Source organism: Phaseolus vulgaris, chromosome 11 (genome assembly GCF_000499845.2).
Source record: "Phaseolus vulgaris cultivar G19833 chromosome 11, P. vulgaris v2.0, whole genome shotgun sequence".
NCBI classification, from domain to species: Eukaryota; Viridiplantae; Streptophyta; class Magnoliopsida; order Fabales; family Fabaceae; genus Phaseolus; species Phaseolus vulgaris.
In genome coordinates, this window is record NC_023749.2 from 12,718,668 (window position 1) to 12,731,219 (window position 12,552).

The following is a 12,552-nucleotide window of genomic DNA, read 5'->3' on the forward strand; positions in this document are numbered from 1 at the left end:
TAATTAGCATGCATGATTAGTTTTCAGATTATGTAATGTGAAAGTATTTTTTAGCTTTTAAATTACATATCTGGAAGTCTTTTTTCGAATACGTGTCTGAATTACATAATCCAGAAACTACTCTATGGGGGTGGCACAAGAAGAATAAAAATATATTTTTACGGGGTAGCAGAAGAACCTATGGAGGTGCAGGAAGAAACAATCCCATTTATACCATTGCTGGTACCAGCCCAATGTATATTTAAATTTACAAGTGAACTTTATGAGGTAATCTTTTCAATTAATTAAGATAAATTATTTTAAGTTTTCTCTTAAATTATTTTAAAATATTTAAGATGCAATTTTTATTAAACTATTGCCATAGGTAATTAATGTTTGTAATGGTCAGTAATTGCATAGATTTAATTTATCTCAATGTTTTATAATAAAAATATTTGTTTTATTGAAATTAATATTATGAGAAAAATATATTAACTTAATATAATATAATTTTTAATTAGGAGAGAATCAAAATACAAATACAATAAGATATGTTTAAGAGATAATATTTATTTGTAATGTAATACCACATATACTCCATTTAATTAATAACTTTATGTTTTTTTAAGAGAATATTAGGGATTTCTAATTCTACAGTGTTACAAAAATATACAATAATAACAACTCATTATAATGGTGTAGTCAACCTGTCATAATAAGTGGTAAAGTGATATTTTTGTAACAAATATCAAATTTACTATGTAAGTTGAAACTAAAACTGACATAATAAACACGATTGAGTATAGAATCATCATAGTAAAAGGTTAGTCAAATATAACAATCTAAATATATTTTCACCTAATAAAAAAAAAATATAATCCATCCACTACAATAAAATCATCAAATTGCAACTAATTTTAAAAACTAAAATAATTAGTTATTATTGGATTAAATTAGAGACCATTTTAGAAATTAAAAAATTATTGGTATCTAAAGTAGTTTCTATTACTAATAAAAATTTATAAAGTAGTTTTTAAATTGGTATCTAACCATTAGCTACCAAGGTTTGATCTACTAATATCTTAGATTCTCAATTAGTCTCTAAAAGACTAATTGAAACCAATTTAGAATCTAAAATATTAGTAGCTAAAATCTTGGTAGTTAATTTAGATATCAATTTAGAAACCATTTTATAAATTTTTATTAATAATAGAAACCACTTTAGATACTAATAATTTTTTAGTCTCTAAAATAGTATATAATTTAGTTAATATAGTAACTATTATTTGTGGTCTCTAAATTTGGTTGCTATTTAATGAATTTTTTGTAGTGATCAATCTAAAATGTAAAAAGTGAAAATATGATATAATTAATTTAAGACAATTCATCCTCTTCTCAATCATCATCATTGAAAAGGACACTTTAATCGAGATATTCATTTAAAAAAATTAACAACTTCTAAAAATTTTACTATATGATATGATATAAGAATAAAAAAAATCCCCTTAATACATATACAATTTAAATATTCTTGATTATATATGATATATTCCTTATTTCTATAATTATAATAGAAACTTACACAATAAGTTTGAGTTTTTAAAAAAATTATTGTATTTGCTCTTATTAACATTACGTTGGAGTTGTATCAGAATTAGGTCAGAAACCTAAAAAATATTTTTTGAATTGAACATTTCATCCATACATGTCATACGTGTGTTGGTTTCAGATACATGTTAGACACATGTACACACTATTTAAGAAGCGTGTCTAAACTTTATATCCACTTCATGATTTGTATTTTGTCTCATGCTCATGGTTCATTCATTGTGGTTGTGGTCGAGGTTTGTGTAGTTTGTGCTCACATTTCATGCTCACTATCGATGCTCTCATCTAGGTATTATCCTTCGGTTCTACTTCCTTGAAATTTTCAATGGAATGCATTTCAAATTGGAGAAAACCTTAAAATCCAATAAATTATACAATTTAATTTTGATTTTAGAAAATTAAAAAATGATATTTATTTTGGGTAAAAAATAATTGCTTACTATGCTCTAGTCAGTTCATGATTAGCGGTATTTGGTCGGTGTGGTTGTGGTTGAATTTTGTTAAGAGATTAGTTCAACAATAAGATAATTCTAGTGTTAACTAATCCAAAGGGTTTTTTTTTTTGAAAAAAATAATGTAATATTAAATATTAGTTAATTAATAATATTTTTAATATATTATGTAAAACATGGAAAAAATAATAACTTTTTTTTATTAAAAAATAAGTTTACAAATTTGGTGCCAACCTAGATAAATTTCAATAATAAAAAATTGTAACTTGCAATTGATAGTTGACTTTGAAAATGTGATTATTAGAAAAGTACAAGCTACATCAAAGGCAAATTGTAAAAGAACAAAGAAACATGCATATGTATTGCTCAAAAGCAATAAATTATTATATCGGAACAATATGCTTAGAAATGCATTGATGGGTATGCTAAAAGCAAGATATTATACTAAATTATCAATTAATGATGCAAAGAAAGAAATCACAAGAAAAAAATGTTAATAAATAAGCACTTAATAAAAAAGTAGTATAAGAAACATATTAGTAAATATTAGTCTTTAGAAACACAATTTTATACACATTCAGGTGTGAAAGAATATGCTTTCATAAACATAACTCTTACTACTTATCAAAATTCAAATTCAAAGAAAAATAAGAATTTCAAAACTAATGAAAATATAATCTTATAGAAAAGAATACAAGTACAACACAATAGAGAAACTAGTTAAAGATAATGATTTGAAACACATAAATTATGCAACATCTAACATTGTTTGACCAAGTCTTTGATAGTCATAAATGACTATTTCTTTTGTAAAAAGGCACGAATTTAAAGTTCATTACAAGGAATGAAAACAAGAATTCTAAGGATAAATATGAAATATTTTTACATCTAAAAAGAAAAATTCTAGCTTATGAAGAAAGATAGTGTTCTCGGCCAAACTACTTTATTCTTTATTTTATATAATATCATATAAAGTGTTTAAGTTTTTGTATTTTGTTATATAGAGTGTTAGAAAGTGAAAAGTTATAGTTTGTCTACTGAAAGAAAAAAATTTAATTATCTTATTCGTCTCTATATTTGGGGTCAATATTCAATTTAGTACCGTGGTTTTTTAAAAAATTAATTTGATCCCCTATATTTTTAAAAATGTATCCAAATTGGTCATTTCCGTTAAGTCTCACCTAAGGACGTCAGATGTTGCTTACGTGATAGAGAGTGTGTTTATGTGGAAGAGAGTGTGTGTTTATGTGGAGAGAGGGTGTTTATGTAGAGGGAGGTGAGGTTGAGAGTTATTATTATTATTACTACTATAGTTACTATTATTATTATTTTTATTATTTTTATTAATATTATTTTTATTAACATTAATATTATTATTATTATTATTTTTTTGATAAACAAGAATTGGAATTTTTATTTTTTTTTAGTAACAAGAAGTGTTACACAATCATGACTAAATAAATAGAAAACTATCCTCACTAATAAGATAAATCATACTAAATCAATAACCTAATGGTCCTAGATATACTTATTGAACATGGGCACTTATACTTTGATGCAGTGCATCAATGTTGTTGTTGTGGTGATAGTGGTGGTGGTGGTGGCGTAAAAGATTCATCCTTTAAGAAAGAATAGTAGGTAAAGAAAAACATGACAATGAGCACAAATAGAACTATGAAAAAGTAATTATAAACGTCCAAACTTTTGAAGAAAACATATATGGAATTATGATGTTCCTTAGGAACATCACCATCATTATGAAGAAGTTTACGATAATGCCCATCAACTAGGTCGGTGGTTGTCAAAACTGTTGTTGAGAACAAAAAGAGAATGCACATACTCTTAGTGAATAACTTTGTCAACATCATTTTGTATGAAGAAAATTTTTTTGGGACGATTAATTCTGAAGACTATAGAAAAATGTTAATGTAAGAGTTAGATGTCAACATTATTATTATTATTATTATTATTATTATTATTATTATTCTTAATATTAATATTATTTTTCTTAACATTAATATTATTATTATTACTTGCGGGCACAGAGAGCGCTTGTGTATCCGCATTTTTTATTTTTTATCATTTATATATATGTTTAATATTAAAATTCGAATAAATAATGTTATTATTATCACACTTATATTAACAATATAAATTTATAGTATATTGTAAATAAAAAATATCATTATCATCATCATTATGTAAAATCATTGTTCCTCTCTCCAGTTTTCTCTTTTTTCCTCATTTTTTTTTATAATATATTAGTTTTTCAAAAAATGTGGAAAGTATGGTAAAAAAAATAATGTGGAAAGTAGGTACGCGGGAAGTAAAGAGAAAAAAATTGGGAAGTAGGATAAGTGGTTTATGTGTAGTGAAGAATCATAAAAACTGTTTCTTAAATAAATTTTAAAACTGCTACAATAGTGGAAAATAATTAAGAATAAATATAATGCACCTCTCAAATAGTTCTTTCAAATTTAATATTAACTATTTTTTTAGTTTTAAATTTAAGTAATTATAAAATGACAAAATAATCAAAATAAAATAATAAAATAAATTATTGATATAAAGATAAAATAGAAAAATAAATTTATAAAAAAAAACAATTGTAATGAAGAATTTCATATATATATATATATAGGTATAGAGTAGAGATAACTAAAATAAATTAATAAAATAAAATATTTATTGCTATATAACTAAATAATTTATTTTTTAAATAAGGTTATATAATATTTTAATACCATTTTTTAATAAAATTACAGTAAAAAAAATTAAGTTAATTACTAATAAGATAAACGATATTTATATATTAATTTCAAGGAGAAACATAAGATGTTAAAATATAAATAACACTAAAATTAAATATACTGAATAATAAATTGTTACAAATTGAGAGTGTTTAATTTTATAATAGTTTATTTAAAATTATATTAAAATTGTAAAACTAATAACTAATGTTAGGATTTTTTTTTTCTTTTCTTATATATTTTCCATCTTTCATTGTTAAGATTTTGAATGTTTATACCACATTAATATTTTAAAATTTTTTAAAAAATAATGTAAAATAAATTAATTATGATTAGTTATATAATTTTTCTTTAAATTAATATATATGTCACAATTGTTATCACTCAAATTTTTTTCACATTTTGCAATCATAAATACACTCTTTAATAACTGTATAAATATTAGTCTTTGCCTAACTAAAGACATTTTAAAAATTATAAAAATTAAATATTTATATTTACTTTTAATTAGACAATTTAAAAATTGTAAATAATTTTTTTAAATAATATTATATAACTTTTTAATACTATTTTTTGATAAAAGTAATTAAAGTAAAGAAAAGTAAGTTAATAAATAATAAGATAAACATATAAGGGTATATATTAATTTCAAATAAATTTCATATTTATTAAAAATATTAATTTATTTGTAAAGGAACTTATGTGATATTTCTTTATTATAAAATTTAAGAAAAAAAAATATTCAAAATATGAAATTGATAAATTTTAAATGCAAATGATAATATTATAAAATATTTTTTTTAACTGATTTCAAAAGAGTGATATTGTCTTTAAATATGTGATACCCGAGTGTTATGTTATCAAATAATGTAGATACAAAAATATTGTCAAATATCAAATATTATAGAATGTAGATACATATAAATTTATGAAAAAAAATTAAAAATATGGATATATAGACGCTCTCACACTTGTGTTTTCACTAATTTTATAATAATTATGTTAAAGATCATATTGAAAATTTAAAATTATTAATAAATCAGTTTGATTTAAAAAAAAAATCAAATCAAATATAAAAATCAATTATTTAAGTTAGTTTTATTTTAATTCAAATAAAATTTATTCAAATAAAATTAAATAATATGTAAAACTGTTAATAAAATCAGTTCGATTTAGAAAAAAAAATTGAAATCAAATATAAAAATTGATTATTCAATTTATTTTTATTTTAATTAAATATAAAATTTAATTTAATTAATAATATTTTAAAATTCAGTTTCACAACAAACATTGGATGGACATTAATAATTAAGATGAAGCGGTGATTCAATTTATTTTTGTTTTACCTATTTATTTATTCTATATTTTACTGATTCAGGCATTAGTATATATGAGAAAAAAAAAAGCTCCATTAGTGTTTTTATTTTAATTATTAGTATATGTTGGTTCCTGTTATTAATAGGATTTAGAAAAAACATGACTTTAGTCCCTATACAACTTGACGCTTTAAAACATTAATTTAGTCCCTCATTTTATAATATAAAATATTAAAAAATAACTAATCATAATTAACCACTTAAGAAAATTTTAAATAATTAATCTTTATAAAGATATGTCTTTAATGTTATAATAAAGATAATTTCTCTTAGCGAGTAATATTTTATTTTTCCATTTTTCACTAGAATTAAGTTGCAAATGAATCATTCATCATTAAATCTATCTCACACAAAGACTAAAAGAAGCACTACAAGAAAAAGTATTTTTAGAAACTAAATTTTTGGTTTCTAAAATGATAAAATTAGTCACTAACTTAATTAGAAACTAATTTAGAAACTAATAGTCTTAAGTGGCTAAAATCATGGTCGCTAATTTTAGATACCAATTTAGATTCTAATTTAAAAACCAATTTAGTGACCATTAAATAAAATCCAATTTAGTGACCAAATATGTAGAAACTAATTTAGTGACCAAATATGTAGAAACTAATTTAGTGACCAAATATATAGAAACTAATTTAGTGACCAATTATATAAAAACCAAATTAACAACCAATTTTATTTAAACCAATTTAGTGACCAAAATATATAGAAACTCATTTAGTGACCAAATATATAAATACCAAAAAATGGTCACTATATTGGTCTCTAAATAATATAATTTATTATAAAATATTATTTTATTATTTTTATTATTATTTATTTATTTATTTATCAAGTATAAAAATCAATACATTTGATGTATCAAGTATTAAAATTTACACAGCTGCACCTACTATCATACTCACTCTTACTTTATCTACCCTCTACCAACTATAGTTTTAGTTCCTAGTAGTGAAGCAAAAAAGATTGGCATAGTTGGGAAAAAACTGCATAAAAAAAAAGAATAAAAGGACTTTAAAACTCATGATAGTGACACATATTATAATCCTGCAGCAACAACTATGCTGTCATTGAAAATGATTCAAACAACAGTTATGCTGTCATTGAAAATGATTCAAACAAGCTCATTAATTTTATGCAATGTAGAAGCTAAGAGTTGCTGCCAATCATTACAAATTATTCAAATAAGGCGCTTGAAAAGTAAAAAGCTTAATCTATCGTTTTTTTGTGTGAACTTTATTCCATGAAGAGCCTCTATATAATCATCTACCTGTAAAAAAATATAAAATTAAATTTATTAGCAAGATTGAAATTTAAAAATATATATAGAATAGTGTAACAAATTACATTGATAAGGACTGAGTGGTTGACTGGGTGCTTGTGTTTCATCCTCATCTTGAGTTTCCTCAAAACTTGGTGGCATTGATTAACGATTAATGTTATCCATCCATTGTCGAATCATTGCATTGTTTTTCTCAAAAAGTTGCTCAATATTTAAAATTTTGATTTGAAGCTCATCTCTTTCTTTCTTAACTAATTCCATATATCTTTTAAGTTCATCAAGCTCTTGACTTTGTATCCACCCATTTGAGGAGAGCCAAGGTAGTAAGACCTACCTCCAATAACAGTAGATTCCATTCCAAGACCATATATCCTCCCATTCTTGGTTCCAACTACATCACACCAGACATCTAACTCATTTGGGGGGGGGGGGGGAATTCCTTGTACAGATGCACTTTGTGTTAATTCTTCAAATTTACGTGTAAATTCTGCCTGTTAACATCAATAAAATATTGATCAAGAAAACAAACATATATTACTCTGTATGATGTGGAATATACAAATCTGTATGATGTAGAAAATCCTTCAATGACTGATCAATTTGATATGAATATGCAAAATGTGTATGATGTAAAAAATCCTTCTATGATTGATCATTCTGATACTATTTTGTTGATGAACTCAGAAGAAAAAAAAAATCAGGACCAAATCCAAGTCATTCAGCAAGCTGTAGCAGCAAAAGAAATTCAGTTTGTGAAATTGCAGCAGGCAATGTAAGAAAAAGCAAAAAAAAGACTTGTCAAGAATCTGCCAAGAAAGAGGACAAGTAATTGTTCATAGAACCTAATTGTTTATAATTCCAAGCATGTTTCAAAATGTGTTTCTTTATTATCATTCTTTTCATATATATATATAGTTCTCATAAGTCCTAGTACAAGGAGATTATGCATTTAGAGTTCGAGAGAGAGAAAATAATAAAAATTAGAAAATGAACTGACGCAGCTCATGGACAAATACACTTCCAACCAGTCACAAGAGAACCATTTATCTTAAATGAATGGCTGCTAAGTAACATTATTAATGAATACCAATACAGAAAAGTGTCTAAAGCCAGAATCATTCACATATTTTCTAACCTTTCAATGACTGATCAATTTGATATGAATATGCAAAATGTGTATGATATAAAAAATCTTTCTATGACTGATCATTTTGATACTATTTTGTAGATGAACTCAAAAGACAAAAAATTCCAGGACCAAATCCAAGTCATTCAGCAAGCTCTAGCAGCAAAAGAAATTCAGTTTGTGAAATTGCAGCAGGCAATGCAAGATAAAGCAAAAAAGACTTGTCAAGAATCTGCCAAGAAAGAGGACAAGTAATTGTTCATAGAGCCTAATTGTTTATAATTCCAAGCACGTTTCAAAATGTGTTTCGTCATCTATTTCCTCGTACTCGTCTTCATCCACCAAATGACCAAGTAGCTCCTCATTTGTTGTGATATTAACGTTAGTTGTTGACTCTTGATAAGCAACCTCTAATGTATATCGATCATCAACTGTACATCTTGGTTTGGTTTTAATAGCCACCCACCAATCAACCTTTTCTTTTATTTTTTCTGGATAAGGTACATAATATACTTGAATTGCATTTGTTGCAAATATGAAAGGATCAAAATTTGAATATCTTCTTTGACAATGAACCTCCACAATGTCATATTGGGGTTGAACTTTTATACCATGATTAATGGTATTATCAAACCACTCACAGTTAAATACCACTAATTGTTTGGTTGGTTCTCCTGAGTATTCTATTTGCATAATCTCTTTGATAATACCATAATAGTATTTTTCATTATCATCCTTCACACAAACTCCACAGTTGATTATTTTCTTACCAATACTCCATTCTTTCGTGTGAAACTTGAAACCATTGACAAAGTATATGGGCCAAGTATGAACCCTTTTTTGAGGGCCCAATGCCAAGTGATGCAAATGTTGATTTTGTACTAAGTTATTTCTATCATGAACCTATAAATAACAATCCCAAAATCATTATTTTTCATAATTAATAAAACTATTCAGAAGAAAAGTGTATAATACTTACATATGTTTGAAACCAAAATGGAAATTCAGATGCAATTCTCCCATCAATATCAATTCTACTTATATTTGGAATAGATGCTTCCAAATATTGCACAAAGTGTCTTTCATTGTATACATTCTTATATACATTAAAACTATTAACAAAATAAATAAATGAGATATAAAATTAAAATACTTACTCAATATATGGCTGAACTTCCTCACAATTAAGCAGGACATGCAAATGCAAAGTAGCTAACTCTTTCTCATTCAAATAATGACTTTTACAAGTTCCTGCTAGACGACCAACATGATTGAAAACTGATAAAGTTTTTTGGCTCGTGTCATTTTGACCTCCAAAATCATTTTGACCAACTTTAGTTCGCATTGATTGAACATGTGACTCAAAATAATATGAACAAAAATGAGAAGTCTCCAAGCTTAAGTATGCCTCACAAATAGATCCCTCTACATGGGATTTGTTTTTAACCATTCGTTTCAACTTATTCAAGTACCTATACAAAATCATAATGTTAACTACTAAACTCATAACTAACATATAAAATTGTCTGCATTAAATGAAGTAAACAATTACCTCTCAAATGGATACATCCAGCGGTATTGAACAGGACCTCCCACTCTAGTTTCATAAGGTAGATGAATAGGCAGATGCTCCATGGAATTGAAAAATTCAGGAGGAAATATTTGTTCCAACTTACAGGTCGTAATGATGATGTTTTTTTTCCATTAATAACAAATCATCCACTCTCAAAATTGTTGAGCACAAATCCTTAAAAAACTTACTTAATTTAGCTATAGGATTCCACACCTGATGGGGAAGTGCACGAAAAGCAATAGGTAATAACATCTCCATTAACACATGGCAATCGTGAATTTTCATTCCAAACAACTTCCTCTGATTTAGGTTTACACATCTACGCAAATTTGAGGCATACCCATCTGACATTTTCATCTCACTAATCCATTTGTAAACAATATTTTTTTGTTCATTGGACAAAACAAACTTTTCTTTAGGCTTTAAGACTTTTCCACTAGGTTGAACTTGTAGTTCTAGTTCTCTTCTCTTACAATATTCCTTCAAGTCCATTCTCGCCTTAACATTATCTTTGGTCTTATTTTTTATATCCATCACCGTGTTGAAGACATTATCAAAGACATTTTTCTCTACATGCATTACATCAAGATTATGTCTTATCAAATTGGTTTTCCAATAAGGCAACTCCCAAAAGATGCTTTGTTTTGTCCAATTATGAGACCCACCATGTTCATCACAAATACAAGGACTAACTTCAGTTGTTTTTGGGAAAAAACAAACTTGTTCCCACAATTCATTCACAGTAAAAAAATTTGGAGGTTGAGACTTTTCGATTCGATTTTTATAAAATGCATCCTTATTTCTTCTAAATGAATGGTCCATAAGCAAAAATTGACGATGAGAATCAAACCAAGAAATTTTCCCACCTCTTTTCAATCTAAAAGCCTTTGATTGGTTCATATAGTATGGACATGCTAATCTCCCTGATGTACTCTAACCCGACAACATTCCATATGCAGGAAAATCATTAATAGTCCACATTAATGTAGCTTTCATCATAAAATTTTGTTTTCTTGAAATATCATATATCAACACTCCATTCCATAATTGTTTTAACTCATCAATCAATGGTTGCAAATACACATCAATTTTACCCTTTAGACTATGTGGCCTAAGGATAATTAATGTCAAAAACATAAAAGGAGTAGTCATGCATAATTCTGGAGGAAGATTGTAAGGAGTGATAATTACCGGCCAACAAGAATAAGGTGGAGTCGAATTATTAAAAGGTAAAAAACCATCAGAACATAAAGCTAACCTTACATTTCTTGGTTCAAATGCAAATTCAGGATACATTTTATCAAAATGTTTCCAAGCTTCACCATCGGATGGATGACACAACACGCCAGGTTCTCGTCTATTTTCATGATGCCACTTCATATGTGGAGCAGAACTCATGGAGGCATATAATCTCTTAACCCTAGGAATGAGAGGTAAATAATGCATTCTTTTAACAGGAACCTCTTTGTATTTATCTCTACCAACACCTCGTATATGAAAACGTGGTTTGTGACAAAATCTACATTCTTTTAACTTCATTTCTTCATCAGTGTAAAATAACATACAACCATCAACACAACAATAAATTTTTTTTACAGTTAAGCCAAGTTTTGAGACTAGTTTTTTGGTCCTATAGAAATCTTTAGGAATAAGATTACCAATAGGATGTGTCTCTTTCATAAGGGCTAATGTTTGATCACAAGATCTTTGAGACATGTTCCCCTCTGATTTAATTGTCAAAAATCTAACAACAAAAGATAATTCAGTGTGATTATTACATCCGGGCCATAATGGTTTTTGGGCTGCATCTAATAGTTCATAAAACTTTTGGGCTTCTATGTTTGGAGTCTCATTCATAATTAGAGTGTCATCCATTTCTTGATCATGATCTATTTCATACTCTAGACCAACAACATCATAAACCATGCTCTCAAATCTATTGAGGTGTCCTTCCTCTGTACTGAAAATCTCAGGACTGGTATCTATCCATATGTTTGGGTCACTCTCTCCATGACATGTCCAATACCAATATTCAGGAATGAATCCTTTCTTATAAAGATGAACTTTAACTTCTTCAAAATAGATGAACTTTAGATTTTTGCACTTAGAACAAGGACACCTTATTTTTCCATTTGACAATTGTTTCTTCACATGCATAGGACACAAATTCATCTACTCCTTTTAAAAATGCATCTTTATATCCACTTCTATCAGACATAAATCTATCATACATCCAACTTCGATTTTGTCTGTCGTATAACACAATGCATCATTCAACTATAAAAGAAAGTCTTATAATCTGTCATTGTTTAATTTATTTGAGAACAATAAAATATTCCCTAAACTATGAACATACAATGACTAAAATAAAAAATTTCTAACCTTTTTTCGCTTGAAGAAAAC

General features: G+C 26.2%; 1 protein-coding gene across 1 annotated transcript; it reads right to left on the reverse strand.

The window, feature by feature from the left end:
* Positions 1-8,852: 8,852 nt before the first annotated feature.
* On the reverse strand, positions 8,853-12,321 carry LOC137834526 (uncharacterized). The gene is made up of 7 exons (XM_068642555.1): positions 11,408-12,321; positions 11,088-11,260; positions 10,363-10,718; positions 10,129-10,247; positions 9,734-10,048; positions 9,556-9,688; positions 8,853-9,479 (listed from the first exon to the last, which is right to left on the reverse strand). Exons 1-7 carry the CDS (start codon positions 12,319-12,321, stop codon positions 8,853-8,855), a joined length of 2,637 nt encoding a protein of 878 aa, XP_068498656.1.
* Positions 12,322-12,552: the final 231 nt, after the last annotated feature.